General features: G+C 52.8%; 2 protein-coding genes across 7 annotated transcripts; both read left to right on the top strand.

Annotated features, from left to right (window-relative positions):
* The first annotated feature begins 207 nt into the window (after positions 1-207).
* On the top strand, positions 208-11,927 carry SEC11A (SEC11 homolog A, signal peptidase complex subunit). 6 transcript variants are annotated; one of them, XM_041418309.1, is made up of 6 exons: positions 208-352; positions 436-545; positions 4,292-4,441; positions 8,004-8,123; positions 8,547-8,604; positions 11,447-11,927. In XM_041418309.1, the coding sequence occupies exons 1-6, from the start codon at positions 302-304 to the stop codon at positions 11,540-11,542; spliced, it is 585 nt and encodes a 194-aa protein (XP_041274243.1). In that variant the 5' UTR covers positions 208-301; the 3' UTR covers positions 11,543-11,927. The 6 variants fall into 6 exon arrangements, with proteins under 6 accessions (XP_041274243.1, XP_041274247.1, XP_041274244.1 ...); XM_041418313.1 differs by lacking the exon at positions 11,447-11,927 and adding an exon at positions 8,749-9,219; XM_041418310.1 differs by lacking the exons at positions 208-352; positions 436-545 and adding exons at positions 1,998-2,330; positions 2,574-2,683 and having other exon boundaries at positions 11,447-11,902.
* A 6,866-nt stretch (positions 11,928-18,793) lies between these two features.
* Positions 18,794-22,634, top strand: NMB (neuromedin B). Its single transcript, XM_041418314.1, has 3 exons — positions 18,794-18,971; positions 19,423-19,625; positions 22,360-22,634. Exons 1-3 carry the CDS (start codon positions 18,839-18,841, stop codon positions 22,405-22,407), a joined length of 384 nt encoding a protein of 127 aa, XP_041274248.1. The 5' UTR covers positions 18,794-18,838; the 3' UTR covers positions 22,408-22,634.
* Positions 22,635-23,178: the final 544 nt, after the last annotated feature.

Here is a 23,178-nt window from a genome sequence, read left to right as displayed (position 1 = left end):
GGTGCGGGTGCGGGTGCGCGGCGCTCTCGGCTGCGGGCAAGGCCCGGCTCCGCTCCCGCTGCTGAGCGGGGCACGGCTGGATGTGCGTTTGGCAGGCTGGCTGCTGTGTCGGCCGCGGGGCGCTGAGCTGGGTGCGGGTGCGGGTGCGGGTGCGCGGCGCTCTCGGCTGCGGGCAAGGCCCGGCCCCGCTCCCGCTCCGGTGCCGGGGCCTCGCCCGCGCGCGGCGGAAGCGGCGGTGACGTGGCCGCGCGGGCGGAAGCGGAAGCGGGGCCGTGCGGGCGCGGCGGCGGTGGCGGCGGCGATGCTGTCGCTGGACTTTCTGGACGATGTGCGGCGCATGAACAAGCGGCAGGTGCCGGAGGGGCCGCGGGAAGGGGGGGAAAGCCGGGCGGGCGGACGGGCGGGCGGGGCCTGACCGACCCCCTTCCTCCCCAGCTGTACTACCAGGTGTTGAACTTCGGCATGATCGTGTCCTCCGCCCTCATGATCTGGAAGGGGCTCATGGTGGTGACGGGCAGCGAGAGTCCCATCGTGGTGGTGCTGAGGTCAGTCCCGCGATGCGGGGATTAAACTCCCAGGGTTTAGGCGGGCCGAGGGGATCCCCAGGATGGCCCAGGCGGAGCCACAGCGGGCGAGGAGCTCCCTGGGAATCCAGGCTGGGAATGGCGAGGGAGTGGGTGGAAAGAGCATCTCACCCCGCTCTGTCAGCCGGCTGGTAAGAAAGAGAGAGGGACTTTATACCCGGGCAGGCAGTGACGGGACACTGGGCCGTGACCGTGACAGCGCTGCCAGAGGGCAGGGTTAGAGGAGAGAGTGTGAGGAAATCCTTCCCTCTGAGGGCAGCGAGGCCGGGCTCAGGCTGCCCAGAGACGCTGTGGCTGCCCCATCCCTGGAGGTGTTCCAGGCCAGGTTGAACTCGGCTTGGAGCAATCTGGGATAATGAGAGATGTCCCTGCCCCTGGCAGGGATGGAACGGCATGATCTTTAAGGTCCCTTCCAGCCCATCTGTGATAATTCAATGACTGTCCACTACAGAGGTGCTCCTGAGCTAAAGGGTTGTCACTCTGTCACTGTATGTTTTGGGTGTCACACGTTGTCCTTACAGCAGTGCCCTGCAGTGGGTACCAGCAGTGTTACTCCCACCTTCCTGCTGCCTGGGACAAATTCCCTGGGCTGCCATTGGGTGCTGGCATGGATATTGCTCCTGCCCTGTGCATGGATATTGCACCTGCCCTGTGCATGGATATTGCACCTGCCCTGTGGCCACACTGCCCTTTTCTTTGTGTTTCTGTGTCAGTGTTCATGATGCAGAAATGCTGTTGTGCTGCTGGAAGCCATCCTGGGCTGGGCATTGCCAGGTCTCATCCCAGTGGGGAGCTCAGACTGGCACCATCGCCAGAAGGGGATAAATCCCGCATCAGTGGTCAGCTGGAGTGAAGCTATTCCAGAGCTCCCGATGTGTCAGTGCCAGGGCTCCCTGACAGCTCATTTTGAGGGGAGAGGAGCAGAGCTCAGCTCACAGAGGTGTTGGAGCCGCGGGAGCCACCATGGTGCGGCACGGCAGGGGCTCCATAACTGCTGTCCTGCTGTGGCTCCGCACGACCCATCCTTCAGGAGATGTTTCTTTCCATGTAGTCACATTGACTCTCTTTCCTCCCTCATTCCATGTCACACCCATGCTTTGTGTAATACAATTACCTTCTATACCATTATTTTTTTTCATTCTGTTGAGCCAGAACTCCGCTTGTTATTGTTTACTCTGACAATGTTTAAATAATTTAAGAACTATTTATCTCCTTGCTTGGGCTCATCACCATCTGGTCTCGCCATGCTTGGGTACAGCTGGAGCTGTCTGGGTGTTGAGCGGCGTGTGGGTTGGATGAGCAAAGGCTGGATTGGGGTGTTGGTTGGATGTGGGGTGTCTGTAGGATGGGGTGGTGGGGAGCGGTTGGCCGAATGGCGTGAGAAGCGCAAGGGGTGCCGGGCGTTGGTGAATAGCGTTTGGATCGGGGTGTGTTCCCCGGAGGGAGCGGCTGGAAGAGGTGGATGGAGCTGAGCGGGGCAGGGCTGGATGTGCGTTTGGCAGGCTGGCTGCTGTGTCGGCCGCGGGGCGCTGAGCTGGGTGCGGGTGCGGTGCGCGGCGCTCTCGGCTGCGGGCAAGGCCCGGCTCCGCTCCCGCTCCGGGGCCTCGCCCGCGCGCGGCGGAAGCGGCGGTGACGTGGCCGCGCGGGCGGAAGCGGAAGCGGGGCCGTGCGGGCGCGGCGGCGGTGGCGGCGGCGATGCTGTCGCTGGACTTTCTGGACGATGTGCGGCGCATGAACAAGCGGCAGGTGCCGGAGTCCGGGGCCTCGCCCGCGCGCGGCGGAAGCGGCGGTGACGTGGCCGCGCGGGCGGAAGCGGAAGCGGGGCCGTGCGGGCGCGGCGGCGGTGGCGGCGGCGATGCTGTCGCTGGACTTTCTGGACGATGTGCGGCGCATGAACAAGCGGCAGGTGCCGGAGGGGCCGCGGGAAGGGGGGGAAAGCCGGGCGGGCGGACGGGCGGGCGGGGCCTGACCGACCCCCTTCCTCCCCAGCTGTACTACCAGGTGTTGAACTTCGGCATGATCGTGTCCTCCGCCCTCATGATCTGGAAGGGGCTCATGGTGGTGACGGGCAGCGAGAGTCCCATCGTGGTGGTGCTGAGGTCAGTCCCGCGATGCGGGGATTAAACTCCCAGGGTTTAGGCGGGCCGAGGGGATCCCCAGGATGGCCCAGGCGGAGCCACAGCGGGCGAGGAGCTCCCTGGGAATCCAGGCTGGGAATGGCGAGGGAGTGGGTGGAAAGAGCATCTCACCCCGCTCTGTCAGCCGGCTGGTAAGAAAGAGAGAGGGACTTTATACCCGGGCAGGCAGTGACGGGACACTGGGCCGTGACCGTGACAGCGCTGCCAGAGGGCAGGGTTAGAGGAGAGAGTGTGAGGAAATCCTTCCCTCTGAGGGCAGCGAGGCCGGGCTCAGGCTGCCCAGAGACGCTGTGGCTGCCCCATCCCTGGAGGTGTTCCAGGCCAGGTTGAACTCGGCTTGGAGCAATCTGGGATAATGAGAGATGTCCCTGCCCCTGGCAGGGATGGAACGGCATGATCTTTAAGGTCCCTTCCAGCCCATCTGTGATAATTCAATGACTGTCCACTACAGAGGTGCTCCTGAGCTAAAGGGTTGTCACTCTGTCACTGTATGTTTTGGGTGTCACACGTTGTCCTTACAGCAGTGCCCTGCAGTGGGTACCAGCAGTGTTACTCCCACCTTCCTGCTGCCTGGGATAAATTCCCTGGGCTGCCATTGGGTGCTGGCATGGATATTGCACCTGCCCTGTGCATGGATATTGCACCTGCCCTGTGGCCACACTGCCCTTTTCTTTGTGTTTCTGTGTCAGTGTTCATGATGCAGAAATGCTGTCATGCCAGGACCAAGTGCTGCTTTCCAAAACCCCCTCCTGATGAGGTGCAGGGCAGATGTTTGCCCCCGCTCCTCCCAGTGAGTAAGACAGGGTGGTGAGGTCACATCCCCTCTCCAGTGATTGATCTGCTGTTCTGACCTGCATCTGCTGTGCTCTGTGAAGATAAAATTCAAATGCACGCAGTACTTAAAGTTCATTGTTCTGCTTTGCATTATTTATGTGGAATTAGGAAGGATAAGTAGTTGGTAACAATTGCCATTTACAAGACAGAAGAAAAATAACTTGAGTCGTGGTGCCTGAAATGAGATAATTAAACAAAGCAATGAATCACAGTAGCAAATTTTTGGCAAGTCCCTTTGTCTGTTTCAGATGGGAATGCTTTCAGTGCTTTGTTTCTGAGGATAATCTGTCTATCTCTAAAAAATAAATTAAATTTAAAAAAAGCTTCCCATCATTACAGAGTTGCCAGCATTGCCCTGCCAGTGGTGAGCTCAGAAATCAAAAGATAGTGTTCATCATCAGCTTTTTGCTTATTAAAAAAGCTTTTCCCTTTGGATGTGCTTGTAACACCGGGTACTGGCAGTGCTCTTTTCCCAACAAATCCAAGCTGCTGGCAGTGTGATGATTGAAAACCTGCTTGCAGTAGAGGTTACACGGTTGCCCAGTCTCTAGGGTGGTTTTCTCAGAAGCTCTTCATCAAGGTTTCAGCCTGGTCTGGAACACTTCCAGGAATGGGGTATCCACAGCTTCTCTTTCTCATGAGGTTCTTGGGAGATTTTTCTTGAAGAGCCACGAACTCCAAAACCTGGTACTGAGTGTTTAAGTGTTGTTCAGTTGTTCCCCTCCTCTTTTTCAGTGGGAGTATGGAGCCTGCTTTCCACAGAGGAGATCTCCTGTTCCTCACCAACCGAATTGAAGATCCAATCAGAGTGGGAGAAATAGTCGTCTTCAGGATAGAAGGAAGGGAAATTCCTATAGTCCATCGTGTCCTGAAAATCCATGAGAAGTATGTGAAGAGTCTGGGGGTTCTGCTGCTGATGTTTCCCTAACTGGTGTCCTTCATCTGCTTGGGTAAACAAGGGCGGGGGAGGATGTCAGTCATGGAAATCCAGGTGCTCTAGGAAGTAACACAGGAGTTTCAGACAGAAAAAATCTCTCCTGCTTTGTTTACTTGTAAAGATCATCCAGCAGAAGGCACAAGCTGAGATCCTGTGCCAAACAAATCCTACACTCCAAACTGTAGAATCATGGAATTGTTAGGGTTGGAAGGGACCTTAAAGCCAGTCTCATTCCACCCTGTGCCATGGGCAGGGACACCTTCCACTGTCCCAGAGTGGCCTTGGACACTTCCAGGGATCCAGGGACAGGCACAGCTGCTCTGGGCACCCTGTGCCAGGGCCTGCCCACCCTCACAGGGAGGAATTTAATCCTTACATCCCATCTAACCCTGGCAGTGGGAAGCCATTTCCCTGTTACTTTAGGGCTCTTGTTTGCAGTCTCGGTCCATCTCTCTTGGAGCCCCTTTAGGCACTGGAAGTGACTCCACTGCCTGTCTCCTGTGCCATCCTCTCTGTCCCGAGCTGCTGTGCTGTCTGCTGCAGCATGGCTGTGTTTGTGTGTGAAGTGAGTCTTGTTTGTGGGGCACAGCTGTGGCAGAAGGTGTTTTGTGTGTAGGGTGTGTTATTTTGGAGCTTGTCTCTATGTCCTGGTCTTTGCTGTCTGGCACACCCAGGGCCTTTTGTCTCTCTGGAAGGTTGTGGTGCTGCCCTCAGAGTCTTTGTGTGCTGTTCACTCTCAGCACTGGGGAGGTTGTGTCTGAAGGAATGGAACAGGCATTGGTTTCATGGCTGATCAAGGCTTAGTTTTCCAGCCAAGGCTTCCACTGCAGTCATGAGCTTTCCTGTTTTGCTGGATGGAACTGTGGCCTCTCCAGGCCAGTGTGTGGTGATACAAGCCAGCTCTGTGAGTTGAGTGAAAACTGAATCTAGAACTGAATCCCTGATTCTTCAAGACATCTTGGAGAGGCAACAGCTGGTTGGGGTCCCAGCATCTGTTTCTGCTGAGTGAATGTTTTCTGAATGGTGTGAGCTGGAGCTGAGCCAGGTGGCATCTGGGGATTCCTCTGGTTGGGACGTGGATGGGATGGAGAGGGTCCCTTTCCCAAAGCTGTTGGAATATCCACACAATTTTCTGCACCAACTGAAGGATGACCAGCCTTGTGCATGTAAATATACAGCTGGAATCCTGGCTCTGAGGCAGTGAAACAATGCCTCTCCCAGCAGGCAAAGCACATTCTTTGCTGTTCAGATTTATTCTGTACTCGGAATTTTGAACAGTGTCAGTTTGCAAAGTGCTGGTCTTTGATACCACTGATTTAAAAATAACTTCAGTTTATGGGCTGAATTTGACATCTGATGTTGCACGAGCGTTTTTTGTGATGTTGTGGAAACTCTTTCAAGTGAAATGCAGTTTTCCTTCTCCCCTGTTCTGTGCAGCATTTTCTCTTCAGATGTTGCCCACCCTTCTTTTTTGCCTGCCTCCATCTCTAGATATTAGGTTACCAAAGACTATTTTTTGTTTAAATGTAACAGTGCCAGTCCTGGAAGGGTGAAACCATTCTGCAGTATTTTAGGTTTCATTTAACTGAAACAACCAAACACAAACCTAATCTTTTTATTAGGAGAGATAAACTGAAAAATCCATATTGCAACCTGAACCTGGGAGCTGAAGGCAGGATTTGGGTGTTAGTTGCTTCTTTCACTACTTAAAGAATAATTTTCTAGTGCCAGTTTGGAAGAGAAAAGTCTCTGCAGAAGCTGACAGGAGTGTCAAAATGCATGAAGACAGAAACAGCATTTTCTGTGATTTTGGGGCAGCTCAGGCCCCAGTTCACATCAATATTGTGTCAGTGAGAAAAAGTCTGTTACTTGCTGGCCTTTTCTTCTTGTTTCAGCCCAAAATTGAATTCATTCTTTATTACTAACACAGAGTCTGCATTCCAAATTTACTTAGTGGTTTTGGAGCGGGGTCACTCACCTCAGACAGCAGAGAAGTGCACCAAGGGCTTCTCATGCTGCATTGTGGCAGAGCCTTGACTCAGCTCAATAAGGTGCTGCACTCCTGCACCATCACTCTTCAGAGCTAAACTGCATTATCTGCACCTCTGGGGATCTTTATCTTTTCCCAGACAGTGTTTGTTGTTCCCACATAACAAACCAGATGTGCTTTGGAGAAAGAGCTGTGGGTTTTTTCCCTTTTTCCTTTCCAAACTTCTCCTGTCAAGGAGCTTTTTGGTGTTCAGGCATGATGAAAACAGCCTGAGCTCCAAAGAACTGCCTGCTTTGCTGCTTGCATTCCATCTGTCATGTCTGTGAGAGCTGAGATTCAAGCACTGAGGATGCTCCTGCTCAGCACCTGCCTGCAGGTGCCACAGGAAGGTGACAGTGGCAAATCCCTGAGTAGTGCCATGGGCTGCTCTCCAGCATCTGAATGGGAATGGCTGGGAAAGAATCTATACACCTTTTTCCTGGTCAAAGAAAAGATTCATCTGCTCCATGATCCCGATTCTGGCAAGCTAATTAATCTGAAAATTAATTAAAGACTGGAGAGAGCATATTGTGGTAATTTCCCTGCTTTTTGCAGGTTACAGTTTCAAGCACAAAGTCCTAGTTCTTTATGAATAGCCTAATTCGTCTTTTACGTGGAGTATCAGGTCAGTTTTTCAGCCAGTATAATTTTTTGCCAACCAAAATACCTTTGCAGAGAGTCTGGTTTAGTTTGCACTGTGGCTATTTCTGCATGGCACCTTCTCTGCCTGGTTTTAACCCATTACTTCTCTTTTTGGTACCTTCTGGCTCTTGCATTGGAAGAGACAGTGAAAAGCTATTTGATTATTGCTGTCATTTGAAGTCGACTGTGTCATATCTCCCATCAGTTCTGTCTTTTCCAGGCTGGAGAGTCCTGGTCTGTAGTTCTTGTATGGAAGTGGTTCCAGACCTTGTTAAGCATTTGTCAGCCTTTGCCAGTTCTTCTCTCCGTTGCAGGAAAGGATCTGGGGGGCTCAGCACTGCCCAGAGCATTCCAGATGTAGGCACATTGTGAGTTCATGCAGCATCATTGTGGTATTATTTGGATTTTTTTCTGTCCCCCTTTCCTAATGAGTTCTAATTTTCAGCTTGCTTCTGCCCATTGCTGAGCAGAGCTCTGTGCTTCAATCCCAACCTCTCCTTTCGTGTGGTAGTAGGGAGACCAGAATCCAACATTTGTGTGAAGCAAGAGAAGCATCAACACAAGATGGGTCAAAAGCCAAGAGGCAGTAGCTGCACCTCCACTAGAAACTGTTCTGAAACTGCTGGAGATCTTTGCTGGGGCCAGAATTCATTCTTCCCATGGCAGTTTTTTCCAAACCATTGCTTTCTGCTGCACTTGACAGTTTCCCTGTTTTATCCTCCTTGAATTGTAGGACACAGGTGCTTCTAGTGCCCTTGTGTTGATCTCTCCATCCTTGTTGCAGAACAGCTTTTAACAACTTTCTGTCCTGCCTTACCTGGCTGTCTTGTCTTTACCAGGCAAAATGGAGACATCAAATTTCTGACAAAGGGGGACAACAATGCTGTGGATGACAGAGGGCTCTACAAGCAGGGGCAGCACTGGCTGGAGAAAAAGGATGTAGTGGGACGAGCAAGAGGGTGAGTCAAGTTGAAAATGGTGGGGCTTTTCACACTGCTGTCCCCAAAAGCCATCTGGTAAATCCCCCCTTGTGCTGGCTGTCCCTGCTGGGTTTGTAACCTGCCTGAGAGTGTGGAGAGTTCAGTTCTTAGTTTGGCTGTGAGCTGTGTCCTGAGTTGTTGATGCTGGATGGACACAGGTGTAAGGGCTCAGACTTGATCAGAATTGTCATCAGGTTTGTCCTGGGAGGCTCAGTGTTTGCAGGCAAGTGAAATCTGAGCCAGGCATAGGCTGAAACACCCTCTGGGCTGGTTGTCACCCAGGCCCACTGCCATGGGAGGGAGAAGTCACCACCCATTGACTGCAGCCCTTGGGATGCTTGAATGACTCTCCCTCTGCACCCTGGAATAGTGTTTCTTTTAACAAAACCTTTATTCTTGTAGATTTGTGCCCTACATTGGAATAGTGACTATCTTAATGAACGATTATCCAAAATTTAAGGTAAGAGCTCTTCTATTTCCTGCCTGCTTTTCCCACCCCAGCTATAATTCCTTCATGAGAACACGGGCAGAACCCTGTGCCCTGCATGTTTGCTGCTGTAGATGTCAGTGTGCACTCCTGTGTCTCCTCTGCTCTCTCTTCCAGTATGCAGTCCTCTTTTTACTGGGTTTATTTGTGCTGGTCCATCGAGAGTAGTCCCTTGCACTGAACTACGAGATGAAGGTGCCATGGAATTTTTTAGATGAACCTTTAAAGTAGCTGATGGTCCAGTGTACCAGGAGAAAGAAGAAAGCATGCATTTCAAAGCTTCGTGCCAGTTTGGGTTTGTTTTGGTTTTTACTGCGTAAGGGCGAATGTTTGTCACAGTATTTCCAATGGTTTGTCACATTTTAGCCTTTTTAGTGAATTTTTATATTAAAAATTTGAGCCAAAGTGTTTAGTGCTTGTACTTTGAAGCTGAGCTTCCTCTCCAAGTGCCTCTGGGACCGTGTCCTCAGTCTGTGCCTGGCCGGGCCAGGTGCCCTCTCCCTTGTGCTCACTGAGCTGTCCACTGGTGAGTTGTGGCCATGACAGTTTTTTTCCAATTCAGAACTGGAATAAAGATTTTGCCTCTTGCCACGTTTTTTGTTATTGCCCTCATGAGAGCAGCCTCCTTGCCCAGGTTCTGGGGGATATCTGGGCTTTGCTGTTACACACTCACTCCCAGAGCCATCATCTGACTTGTTCTCTCTCCAGAGAGCAGTAGCAGCTGCTCCTCTCACCTCTTTTTGGGGAATTATCTGTCCTGAGCTGTAGAGCATTCAATATTTCTGTTTCTTTAAATCACACTGAAATAATCTGCCAAAACACTGCAAAGTGTTTGGGGTAGAAGATGGCAAAGGATTACTTTGTGCATTGTGGCAATAGGTAGCAGAAGGATAAAGATGGAAAATACCCACAGCTCTTTGACAGGGATGATTTAGCAGGATGCAATAATAAAAATTGCTTAGTTTTGCAAAAGGGTTTCAGGTGTGAGCTGGCCACGTCTCACAGCTCACCTGAAAGCTACAGGCTGCCCTGGGGTCTGAAATAAAAAACCCACTTGTCACCACTGTCTTTTTCTGAGCTTCTCATTCAGGCTTGTGATCCTGCTGGTGGAGGTGTTGTCAGAAAGAGCCCAGGGAGGAGGTGCAGGGCAGTGATGCTGCAGTTTATCAGCTCTTCTCCATGACTGCTCCAGGATTCCAGAGCAACAGGAATCATTGCAGATGGTCACTGCACCCACACACACAGCTTGTATAAAGCAAAAGCAGTCAGGAAAAGCAAGGACAAAACCCATTGGGGTGTTTATGGCTGTTTGCAGTTTGTTGCATATGTCTCTCATTGGGTTTGTCAGGCCTCTCCCATCTCTGGAGGTGAATTGTACCATTTTGCTGGTTTTGATGTTACCAGGTGCTTTGTTCCCTGTGTAGGACAAAGCAAACATCACCTGTAGGGCACTGCAAAGAGTCTACAAACAGGTACAACCCCCAGCACTGAGCCTTGAGCCTGTAGCTCTGAGTAATCAAAACTTCGTAATAAAAATGGTAATAAAATCTGTATCTCTTGCCCCCAGTGTTAGAGCCCTTGGGAGGAAAATGTGGATAAAGCTTCTCTTTAATTCTTGAGTTAAGGATGGGATGTTCTGTCAAAAGTCAAGTGCAGGCAGCAGTGAGAGAGCAGAGAATCTCTGAGAGCTGCTCTCACTATAGAGTGCCTTCCTGAGGCATTTCTGCCTTTGCAGCTCATGTGGAGCCTGAGTCTGTCCCTGCTTTGCCTTGAGCCTCAACAGCTTTTGTGCATAAACGAGTTTTACACACAAAGGGCTGAGCTGAGCTTGTCTGAAAGCTGCTAACCAACACCTCCCCATAAACACTTGCTGTGGGTGCTGCTGCTGCTGCTCTCCAAGTCCTTTCAGACCTTCTCCAAAATTCTAAGCGTGTGAAAGCAGTTGTATTCCTGTCACTGAGTTAATTTAACCCAAAAAAGAAAGCTGAAACACAAAGGATTGTGGAGCAAGGTTTAGCTCTCAAAGTGCTAAGCCTGCAGTTCTTCAGGAGGCTGATGTGTCCAGAGGGTGGCAGCTGCTGTCAGGAGTCCCTGGGCTGGGGGCACAGGGCACAGTGAGCTCTTGCAGGAGGCTGTGCCCTGCTCTCACCTGGTGCTGTGTGAAGGAATTGAACAAGAAGTGCTTCAAAAATGCAGGGTGGGTGGGGTGAGGAGCCCCTGCTGCAGCCCAGCTTCAGAGGCTTCCCTCCAGGGTCTGCAGGCACTTGAAGAACAGGAACAATTGCCCTAAACCAGGGGCTGCTATGTGGCACTTGGGAATTCATCTCTGCAAGCCCTGTTCTGCCTGTTTTCAGCTCTGTGCAGCTGGGAATGTGGTTCTGTTTCCTGCAGCTGTGAAATGGGGAGTTGACTCCAGTTAGGCAAAGAATAATTTGGCAGTCAACCCCATCACAGCTCTGGCACCCACCACCTCCTGTGCCACCTCCCATGCCAGCTCCCACATCGCCTCCTGCCTTCCAGCAGCACCTTTCTGCCACAGTGGGATGAGGGAGTGTTGGGGATGAGCCTGCACAGGCTGGAAACTGGGGATATGGGGGCAGGGTGACACAGAGCCGTTGCTAGCTCCATCCCCACCAGATTTATTCTGCTTTGCTGAGCAGAAAAGCCACGGAGTGAGTAGGATATCTGGCTGGCTGGGTGCTGATGCTGAGGTGTTTGGGAGCACTGCTGAGCTCCCACAGAGCCAGAGTGGTTGGTGATAGAACTTGATGTGTTTATGTTTTATGTCAGTTTTATGCTACTTTGTTTTTTTAAGGTGAAACTGGGCAGCTCCAGCAGAGCCAGTGACACTGGAGGCTCTGGAAATGGATGGAGATCTTCATGTCACCACAGGAATGGGATTGGCTTGTAAAGTACGTGGGTGTTGAAAGGTCTGGTTTATAAAAGAGAAAAAAATGAAGGAAAAAATCTGCCAGGGCTCATTGCTCCTGTGTCTGTTGTGGTTGGTTACAGCCAAACAGGGCAGGTTTTCTGTGAGCAATTCCAGTGCTTAATTACAGTTCAGTCACATCCGCAGTTCAGGCACAGATTCCTTCACGGGCAGGAGCTGTTCCATGAAGCAAAGCCATGCTGGGCTGTGTCTGAGGGCTGCTGGAATTCTAGTGGGTGATAATTTTTTGTATCAAAGCTAAATGCATAAGCAAGAGCGTGATGGTTGGGAAGTGAGCTGTGAGGGGTGATGTGCTGCAAGCTGGAGCTCTGTGAGACAGAGGCTGTTCTGTGTATTTATGGTGCTTTAGTGCACGGTTGTTGGTTGAACAGCAGTGGGCATCACGGTGCTTCATCCAGATCTGTTGCTGCTTATTGCTTTGCAGGGGTTCACAGGGCTCAGGTTTTGTCAGATGGTCGGTTCCCCACTGTCTTTAATGAGATTGGGTAATTTCATGGTGGTTTTCCTGCCCTTAAAATCGAACAGATCAACTGTGTTTTTTTCCAAGATAAAACCTGGTCTACACTGTCTTTAATGAGATTGGGTAATTTCATGGTGGTTTTCCTGCCCTTAAAATCAGAACAGATCAACTGTGGTTTTTTCCGAGATAAAACCTGGTTTCTGCATGAAGACCACTCTTTGCTGGAGAAATGCACAACACAAAGTGTGCAGCTCCCAGGACAGCCCAAAAGTTGGCCAGGAGAAGAGACAGAGAAGGAAGAGAAGAGGTGCTTAGAGCACATGCCTTGGGGATGGCTCCTGTGCCAGAGCAGGGGCAGTGCAGAGCAGCTGCTTGTGTGACCCACACGGTGCCAGTGACTCAGTGGCTGAATCAGATGAGGAATGTCCTGGTTCCATCCCCCAGGAAGGTGCACTGGGGTGACGCCAGAAGGGCCCAGCCTGTGCCATTCCCACACTGTCAGCAGCTCAGGGTGGGAGTTGATGTGTGATGGGTGACTGATCTGAGACTCATCTCTGAGAGAAGAGAAGCAGCACCCACACTGTGCTTTCAGCCAGCTGAACAGCCTCCTGCCCCTTTAAGCTCTCCCCAGCCTCGTAACACTTTGGTCTCTTTGTCATCTGCACCCAGATTCTCACCTGTCAGGAGCCACAGGTCTCTGCCAGAGTAGATCCACCAGCCCAAGCATGTTGGATTCATATGGGACACAGGAGCTTTCCTGAGAAATCTGCCTTGGTGGCTCTATTTTGCCCTAATTGGGTGGCTTTGCTGTGGGTTCCTAATCTGCCTAGCTCTGAGAGTCCTTCTTCACATTTGCTTATCCCTCAGTTTCTGTGAAAATCCAGCAGCTCCATCACACACAATCCTGCTTCCCCTTGGAGCAGGACCTGATTTTGTGTGCTGGCCTGCTGGTTGAGCACATAGTGTGTCAAACCTACTCCAGCTCGTGGAGAAATCCATACACTTGTTCAATTCTAGCAGGTCCTGGGAATGCCTGATCCAGGAGGTTCCCTAAACCTCAGGGGAAATAAACATCTTCACAGAGAACAGTCTAAACAGTGATGGACTAGAAATTCAACCTTTGTGATTCAGAACCTCTATGATCCAGGATGGAGCAGATGCTCTCAGTCTCTTGCTCCTTCTGCCCAGCTCCTCATCTTTTGACTATTTGTGCTCCTTCTGTTTAACAATTCAAAAACCCTTCCTGCATCTCTCTCTGCTCAATATCTTGGTATCGCCTTTGTTTTCCAACCTCCCCTTTCCCCATAGAAACAGTCCTGAAGGAAAAATAATGTGGAGGAAATTAACTTCTCTGAGCCTTGATTCACTCAAACTGGCATGTCAGATTTCTGCTGTATAATTCTGGCTGGGACACTTCTGAGCTGGGCCTGGGTTTGCCTGGAAGAAAACACGATTTTCTTCTCTAAGTCTTCTTGCAGAGCAGTTATTTGTATTTGTCCAGCAGTGTGGAGTGAAAGGGAGACCTCAGGGAAAACCACAGCTCATTTACAGCTTAAATGAAAATTGAAAATGAGTTGAAAACAAGATGTGCAAGATTTCAAATTTTATCTTTTAAAAACAACAGCTATTGCCTGTGGATGAATGGATGTAACAGAGGGATTTAATCTTTGTAAACAAGAGAAAAATGCATCCAAATAGACCCTCAGGCATGTGGCAGGACCTGGCTTTGGAAAATGGTGAAGAAAAGGCTGAAGCAACCTAACTGCTACTAAGAGTTTTATTGGCACAGGAGCTCTGTGAAGGAGACAAATAGGGACATTCAAGGCCTTAGCTCTTTGTATTGGTTTTTTATTAGAGCCATCAGTTTGAGCACGTTTGCCTGCCCAGGTGGGTATTTGCAGTGCCTGGGAAGCCTCAGCTCCACAGCATGGAGTGTCTCCCTTGCCTGCCTGGCCACCTCTCTCATGGTAGAGTCAGCGCCAAAGGAACTAAAACATGGAATCTCAGAATGAGTTGGGCTGGAAGGGACCCTAAAGCCCAGGCAGTCCCACCTCCTACTGTGGGCAGGGACACCTTCCACTATCCCAGGTTGGTCCAAGCCATGTCCAACCTGGCCTTGGACGTTTCCTGGGATGGAGCAGCTGCAGCTGCTCTGGGCACTCTGTGCCAGGACCTCACCACCCTCACAGGGAAGAGTATCTTCCCAATATCCCATCTATCCCTGCCCTCTGGCTGTGGGAAGATATTTCCCCTTGTCCTGTCCCTCCATCCCTTGTCCCTCTCCAGCTCTCCTGGAGACCCTTCAGGCCCTGGCAGGGGCTCTGAGCTCTCCCAGACCCTTCTCCTCTCCAGGTGAGCACCCCCAGCTCTCCCAGCCTGGCTCCAGAGCAGAGGGGCTCCACCCTCAGAGCATCTCCATGGCCTCCTCTGGACTTGCTCCAACTGGTCCATGTCTTGTGCTGAGGACTCCAGACTTGGATGCAAAGCAGAGAAAAAACAAATTGGGCCTTGCTTGAAAGCCCTTGAACCAGGGTATTTTCAGGTTGGTCTGTTACATTTGTTAGTGAGGCCCTTTTGGCTGTGCAGTTTTTACATCCATTCATTTTGCCTAGTTATGGTTTCCTTTCTTTACCTGGTGAAATCCTGTTTTAGCTTTAGGTGCATTTAGAGGATTTGCTCCTAGTGCCTGTTTCACAGGTCTGTTATTGCTCATCCTATCCCTACTTGGACAGGAGTTTGGTAAGGAACAGAACACCCTAAGAGAGTAGACTTGGAACTTGTGGAAGGAATTTGGAGCCTTATGGGTAAGGTGAACCCACAGGCATCATCTACCTGGATTTCCCAAAGGTATTTGGCAAGGTCCCTCAGCAAAGGCTCCTGAAGGAACGAAGCAGTCCTGGAACAGGTGGTGAGATCCTTATAGGAGAGATTGTTTGCTGAAAGGTAAAGAACAAAAGGGAGAAGGGAAGAGGGAAGAGACTGGGTAATAAAGGAGATGAAGTTTAAATGTACATAAATATAAAACGGTGCACAGGGAGAAAAACCAATTTTAACTCTATTTATGAAACAACGGGTTCCAAGTTAAGTGTTGCCATCTGAAACATCGGGGTTGTTACAGATTGTGCTGTGAAAATGTCAATTCTGTGGTCAGCAGCCATCCAGAGTAAACTGTGTGTGTCAATTGCTGGGGAAAACAGAACAAAACAACCCCTGCTCCCTCTGGCTGCAGGGATCTGGGGAAGCTGAGGATTCCTGGAGCTTTGAGGTGTTTTGGGTGGGAAGGGACATTCCTGGAGAGTGTGGGACTGTGCAGGGCTGCTCTCAGCCAGCCCCAGAGGGTAAATCCTACAGAGAGGGGAGGGGAGCTCTGTGCAGACCCTCCTCTGCCTCAGGGATATAGCCATTGGCAGCTGCCATTTTCCAGAGTCACCTTTGGGGCTGCCAACAGCCCCATCTCCTGCATCACCTGGGAAAGTCGGTGTGCCTACCTCTGCCAGCAAAACTGATTTATAAAGTAGAATTTCTACAGCTTTTTTTTTAATATATATAATAAGATTCCCTTGGAGACTGGTAGCTGTTGGGACGTGAATCTCTGCTGAGCTGGAGAGAGCAAGTGGCAGAGAAGCACTGCAGTGTCAATTCCTGCCTGGAATGCTGGAAGTCCCAGCAGGCTCCAGGCTGGGTGTCTTGCTCTGACCCACCAAAGTGGACAAAGAGAGAGGCAAAAATCTACCACAAACCCCACCAGGCTGGTGACCCGGTTCTGGAGCTCAGGTCCTGGTACCCTTCCCAAGCAGGTCCTGGGTGCCAGTTATTTTCCCTAAAATTAGGAGCAACTTCTTTGTGAAGGCTGGAAAATCCTGAAAAAAAATCAGGTCTTTCTGTTGGTGTCTGGGGCTGGTATTTACCAAGGCTGCTGTGGAGGAAGGAATTGCTGTTCTTGCCTGGACCACAGCACTGCTGCTGCTGCTCAGTGAGTGCTGAACCCTTTTACCAGCTGTTTCCCAATAAAGCCCCACTGGCTGCCCTGAACTGTGCTCCCACTTGCAGCCTCCAAAACATCTCTGAGTAGCTGTTCTGGTGCTCTTTCCAGACTTGAAATCAGGGTTATGGGCTCACATCTCCCACACACACATCATGAGGTCAAGCCTTGGTGCTCAGCAATTGATCTGACATCCCCTCAGGTTTTGAGGGTTTACAGTGGCACTGCAAAAGGGCAGGAGGTCCCCGATTTCCTTTTCCCAGCCTTCCCAAGCTTCCTTAGCAGTGCCACTGGGATGGAAAACACCTGTTGTTCTGCTCCCACCCTGGCTGAGGTAACACCAGCTGAAAAAGAAGGAACATCTGGGTGCATTTGGTTGTGCATCTAATTAGAGCAGTGCATAAGCCTTCATCCTGTTTGAAACCCTGCAGCTTCCCACTGCTCATCCCTTGTCTCTGGGGCTGCCTGTAGGAGCTACTAAAGGAATGGGACTTAACCCTGCCACGCTTCAGTTGGTGCCATAATTGCCCAGGGCTCTTTCATCTGCCCTCTGTAATTGGGATCACTTTATCCCTGCCTTCATTCTCCCTAATCCTACAGGTAACCCTTCAGCTTGCTGTTCTCCACAGTGGAGGATTCTGCTCAGCTTTCCCAAAAACACCCCTTCCCCAGGGAAAGGAGGAGACAGATTCAGCTATGCCAGTGCTGGGCAGCACCAGCATCTTCCTTCACATTAAGCACCTTCTCTGGACCTCCCATCCTCCTCCTCCTCCTCCTGCCCTTCCTACATCCCCCACCTTCTCCAGACACCATGAGTGAATTTAAAACTTTTGAAGAAAAGGCTCGGGATAATGTCCATCCATTTCAAGCTGTTTTGTCAGTGCAATGGCAGTGCAGGACACTGGGGGAGGGACACAGGCTGAGAGAGGAAATGGAGAAGGGACAGGGGTGTTTCTGTCTGTCCAGGTGCAGCACTGGGAGAGGACAGCAGAGCCCAAGCAGTTGGGGACACTCACACACTTACTGGGACCAGGGGCCCCAGGTCTCCTGTCCCTGCTGCCTCAGTGGGGACACGAGGCTGCTGTGATGTGGATGTGAGAGCTGGGGTGCTGTGAGTGCCACATCTGGGGGGAGCACTGCACTCACGGCCCCCTGGCCCCCTAAAGGGTCACCTTCTCGAGTGTCAAGTCCAGCTCTGCCTGCTCAGCCCTTGTCCTGCTGAACACAGGGAAGGAGCACAGTGAGAGAGCGGAGTGAAATCCCCCTCTGGAGCCCAGGAGCTCCAGCACACAAGCTGGAGCTCCTGGACAAGGATGGCAGAGGTGTCACACCTGAGAAGGCCATGTCCATCACCGTGGCACATCTCTGGAACAGTGAGGGAGCCCATGCTGATCTGGCCACCCAAGGGGACACTCACACACTTTGAGAGGATGCCTGGTAACACAGGAACACTTCGGTTTTTTTCTTTCTTTCTTTCCTGTAAGCTTAGAGCTGAGTTTGCAGTTGGAACTCTGACCCCCTGCTGCTGAAGGGGAACGTGTCACCTCCAGCCCTGCTCTCCTGAACAGCAGCACGTGCTGAGAATGGCATTGCTAATGAATTCCCTCTGCCATTTCCCAGGAGAACTGGGTCATCTCATCCCCACCCACCAGCACCTCCTTGCAAAGTTATGGAACTGTAAATCCAGCAGAAGCTGTCAGCGCCTTTAGAACACTGATGGGCTGCACCTGGTATGGACTTCTATCCACATGGACCCAGGCACCACGTGAGCTCAGCCCTGCAGTGTGTCATTGATCTGTGCTGGGGGAGCTCAGCAGTGCCTGAGTGAGCGGCCTGACCTGGCCCCAGGCCCTCCTCCTCACCATGGACCTGCCAGGATTATGTCTGACCCTGGGTACCCGCCCAGACTCACCCCAGCCCAGACCCTGAGGGTATCCCTGTGTAAATATGGAACCTGGAGGAATCCCTATTGGCTGCAGGCAAGGACGAGAAGAAACAGAGCACAACCTGTGCCTTGGAGCCCTCTGATCAAACGCTTCCAGTTTCACCAGGAATGCACTTCATTTGAGCCCTGGGCACACACAGTCCATGCCCCAGGCCCCACTGTCTGTGTCCCTGGCATGGCTGGGCACAGCCCCATCCCTTTAATGGAAAAGGGGGAGCTCATGGGGAACATGATTATCCATGGAAGGTTTGGGTGTAGCAATCAGGAAATAGTAGTCTGCAAAATCTCAAAGGGAGTGGGAAAGGTGAGAAGTGGTACACAGGCTCTGGCTCATGCTCTGCAGCGTGTGGGATCCTCTGGGAGGCTGCTCTGGGAAATGCAGGAGCTGGGCAGAGCTGGCAGGTCCTTAAGGACAGGATCCCGGATTACCCATCCCGATAATCAGGCACATCTACTGGGAGAAGGCTTTGAGCTAAACTGGGCTGAGCTCCAGTGCAAAAAGGGCAGCATGGAGAAGGTGGAAGCACGGACATGGAGAGATCTGGGGACCGGGGTCGGACTCAGCGGTGAGTCCATCACTGCCCCCCTCAGCGCTGCCTCTGTCACGTCTCCCGCTCCGCCGGGGCGCTGGGATAGCACAGCACGGCCACGGCCAGGCTCGGAGCGCGTCGGCCGGGGCGGGGCCGGGCCGTGTGGCGGGGCCGGGCCGGGCTGTGTGGAGGGGCCGGGCTGTGTGAAAGGCCGGGCCGTGTGGCGGGGCTGTGTGGAGGGGCCGGTCGGGCGGGGCCGTGTGGCGGGGCCGGGCTGGGCGGTGTGGAGGGGCCGCGCGGCTTTAAGCGGGCGGCGGCGGGCGCGGGTCCCGCGGCGGCGATGGCGCTGCGCTGCCTGCTGCTGCTGCTCTGCGGAGCCGCGCTGGGACCCGCCGTGCACCTCGACTTCGCCGAGCACCGCAGCCAGGCCGCCAAGATCAAGGTCAACCCCCGCGGCAACCTCTGGGCCACAGGTACCGGGCGGGGGCACAGGGACCCCTGTGCGGGAGGTGCGGGCGCGGCGACATCCCGCGCTGTCCTGTGGCTGCCTGTGCGGAGCCCCCTGCTCCCCGCGCGACGGGGATGCTGGCAGTGCCGCGATGGGCAGGGGCGAAGTCACCTCCACCTGCATCCCTGGGCAGCAGGTCCGACATCCCCGACAGACTGAGCAGTCTGGCATCCCTGGATATGCACTTCAGCATCCCTGGGTGGCATCTCTGTAGCCGCAGAGATCTTGTCAGCGGGAACAGAGAGGGAAGTTTCCCAAAAATCCCACGCGGAGTGTGGAGCTGTTTCTGGGTTTCTCTTGACTCAGCTGGTTTGGGCATTAGGTGCTCCCCGTTGGTTCGTGCCGGTGCAGGGTGGCTGGTGCCAGCTCAGCTGGAGCCCTCTGTCCCCCCAGACACCCCGGGTGTGCTGTTGCAGGTCACTTCATGGGGAAGAAGAGCGTCACAGGCTCCCAACACCTGGAGACTGCCGAGGAGCCTGCAGTGCCAGTGGTCTTCGGTCCCTCTCTCCGAGCCCTGCTGGAGGACATGATGGAACTGCTGACCCGGGAGCTCCTGAAAATCCTCTTGCAAGAAAGGCTACTGGATGAGAACCAAGGGAAATATGACCTCACTGGCCAGGTGAACATTTACGTAGCTAGAGGGAGATTCTCAGAGCAGAAAGGTGGAGCAGCTCTGCTGGAGAGGGGAGCACCTGCACAGCTGCTGGAGGTGCACTCCCCTCTTTACCCTCCTTTTAGCCCTCCTTAAGCCACTTCCTAAGACAAACCATAAAGGGAGAGAGAAGTGTCCTGAGACTTGTGTCTAGCTGGGCACTGACAAATAGTCCCAGGTGCTTGGGAAGGGTGTGAGGATGAGCAAGTAACTCTGCAATGGAGCTGTGACAGCGGTGGTGTCCAGGGGTTGTTAATAAGTTTCCTCAGCCAGATGCAGAAGAGTATGGTGTCCCCCTTTTCCAAGGACAAGGAAATCCCTTCTCCCTCTTATTTCCACAGCAGGAGACCAAGAGGGGACACAGTATGTGAAGGGAAAGGCATCTGTCAAGCAAAGAGCTTTGGCTCTGTGTCACTGTGGTTGGGATCCCTCGATGCTGAGGGCACAGAGCCTTGCAGGGAGTTTGTGTGCATTGGTTCTGCTGCTGCAGAGTGGGTTTTGGGGAGCAGGGAGAGGGCAGGAGCTCTGCTGGTGCCACTGTGAATCAGCAGACCCTCACTGTGCTTTTTACCTTGGAGCTTGCTCAGCTCCTAGTGTAAAACCTGCCCCTGGGAGCAATGCATGGGCACAGATCCTCAGGCAGGATGTACAGATCGAATTGCTCAGTCCAGAGATGGAATTTCTGCATCCATAAATGGAATTAGTCTGTGTGGTCTGCTTGTCTGTTGCCTCCTGCACACCTCCCTGGTGTCTCACCCTTTCCAGTCACTGCAGGAAGTAACTGGGAGTCTAAAAAGGATGAAATCCTCTTAGGTCAGTCCCACCTATGCTGTCCCACTGAGCCAGATGCCTGAGGAGCTATCCAGTAGCACTGCATGCAGGTGAAGCTATTTCTGCTGTGCAGGGTTGGGCAGGGCTTGCTCCTCTTTGGCACAGGTGGAGCAGAGTTGCAGGACTGGGAGCCTGAGAGCCACTGATTGCTCAAGCCCCTTTTGGACTCGCTGCCAGCACATTAAGGTAAACTGGTGCATCCCAGAGAGCTGTTCCCAGAGGGCTTTCCACAGTGAAGATACAGCTGGGCATGGTGAAGGTACCAGCCCACCCCACTCCCTGTGCAGTGTGCTGTGCTGGGCTGCTGCAATGTTGGCACTTCAGATGCATCTGGAGAGGAGATGAGGGCTGTGGAGGTTCTGGACCCTTCCTCATCCCCCTCAAGGAACCTTTGAGCAGGAGGGCACTTGTTGGGAAGATGGGAGAGCTTGCAGATGTGCTGCCCTGCCTCCTTTCTGAGTGTGGTGTGAATTTGGTAGAGCTGGAGCTCTCCCCTGCATGGGAGGACTGCTCCTCACTGCTCACGTTGCAGATGTGCCTGTGCAAAGGCTGCCTGGAGTGCTGGTGCTGTGCCCCTGGTTCCAGCTGAGGGCCAGAGTCCTGCCAGCCCTGCCAGTGCTCATTCCCAGAGCTCAGGGTGGGTACAGGTTGGCACTGGCTGCCAAAGCCCTGCTGCTGGAGGTGATTTGTCTGCAGCCATGCAGGTGCTGGCCAGTGCCCGCCTCGGTGCCCGCTGCCTCTCTAGGGCAAGGTGGGCTGGTGTGCCCACACGTGGCATCACAGCTGAGCTGCTTGATGTGCAGCTGGCTCCTGCTCCTCACTTTCTCTTCCCAAAGCCTGAAGCCTCTCTCTGTCAGTGCCCTGCTCCCCTTGGTCACCTTGCTGGGTGCTCTTTCTGGTTTTGCTCCTTGGGCACCTCTGAGCACTTCCCCAACTCCTGCCCCTCCTGCTCCTTTCTCCCCCCATCCCCATGGCATCCTCACATCTGTGCTGTTGTGGGTATTACAGAACTGCTTCTCCCCTTTGCCTCTGAGTGCTGTCCGCATTATGCTGTTCTGTATGACCTTGTTTTTTCTTGCTCTTGTAGTTGTCACAGTGCCAGTCCAAATTCCTGCCACCCTGACAGCTTTCCCCTTCAGCGTGATTGTTGTTGGACCCCAGGTGTCAGCACCCAGCCTGAACTCATCTGTGTGCTGTGTTCCCACCTTCCTCACAGCCTTTTTCACTGCTCTGCCCTGTGAAACTCCTGTGCCATGCCCTGCTCAGGATCTGTTGCTTCCATCTCAAGCCATGTGTGGCAGACAGGGTTTGGCTCTCAGTGTGCTGGGGCTTCACAGAGCTGCCACGTTGCTCTGTGTGACAAAGACTGGGCTGGCAGAGGAGGATCCTTCCCATCCTTTGGCATGTCCTTGGGTGTGTGGCACTGATTCCCCAGGATGCAGAGACCATGAGTGTGGAAGGGAACTCTTCCAGGGTTTGGGGAGAGCCCTTCTGCTGAGGGCAGCTGCTGCCCTGTGTAGCTCTGGGACCTGTGGTCAGTGCCAATCCCACAAACTCCTCTGTGACTCTTCCCTGCTGTGTTTTCTCTCTCTTTTTGCCTTCTGCTGAATGAGGCTCTCCCCTGAAGCTCAACCCAGTGGCTGCTGCCTCACTGGGATGAAGTTTCCCTCGGATGTCTGAGTTGTGCTTCAGCTGTTGGAGCACAGATGGAAGCTTCTGGCTCTGTCCTTCTCATGTGCCATGCCAAGCCACCCCTGCAGTGCTCCAGCATGGGATGTTTGTCTGATCTGCCCCACAGTGGTGGTTGTGTGCACGATGGTGGTGGTTGTGTGCACAGCCCCATGTCTCACTGTTGTGTCTTGTTTTGTAGGAGGCAGGGCTTTTAACAAAGGTGCTGGAGAAGTACTTTTCAAACTGAAGAGGTGGGGAGGATGAGGTCTGCAAGGTCAGCTGTGCCTGGTGAACAGAGGAGAGCATCGTCCTTGTGGGTTTCTACAGCAGCATCACTTTTATTTATTCTCTCTGAAATATTGTTAATAATGATGTTGTGTGTGAAGGTGGAGCCTCCCTGTATAGTTCCTGTATGTTTTGTGTTTCCTTGACATCTGATGTGTGCCTGTGTGAATAAAACTGGTTCTTTGCACAGACTCTTCTGTGGGGGGTAGGAAGGCAGACACCCAGGGCTTGTGAAGGGGGAGTGGGGGCACCTTGGGGCAGGGTGAAGGGAAGCTCTCAACTCAGAGGGGTTGGATTCAGTCCCTGCAGCTCTGCTCACTGAAGGAGACCCTGACAAACAGCACACCTGGGTGAGCTGATCACACCACTCATACTGGAGCATTTGTGACCCTCTTTGCTGGCAATGTTCCCAGCAAAATCTTGTCCTGGCAGTGGTGGGATTCTGGCTCAGAGTCCTGGCCTTGTGGCACCTCAAGATTAACTACAGGCTCCTTGGCCACCAAACAGTCAGTCTGGCTAAGAGGCTGCTTTGTGACGGTGGCTCAGTGCTCCCTCACCTCGTGCATGCAGTCAGACACTCACAGGGCCAGAGGGACAGCCCTGGGCCCTTGGCTGTGCAGGATGGCAGGAGAAGGGAGCTGGGGCCTGGCTGAGATGGCAGGAACAGTCCCATGAGCAGACTCTGGGTCTATACCTTCTGAAAGTGCAGCTCTCAGAGGCACCCTATGGCTGC

This window comes from Onychostruthus taczanowskii, unplaced genomic scaffold (assembly GCF_017590055.1).
Source record: "Onychostruthus taczanowskii isolate IOZ18803 unplaced genomic scaffold, ASM1759005v1 scaffold6, whole genome shotgun sequence".
Classification (NCBI taxonomy): Eukaryota; Metazoa; Chordata; class Aves; order Passeriformes; family Passeridae; genus Onychostruthus; species Onychostruthus taczanowskii.
Note: the sequence above shows the minus strand (reverse complement) of the source record. Positions and strands in the feature narration are given on the sequence as shown.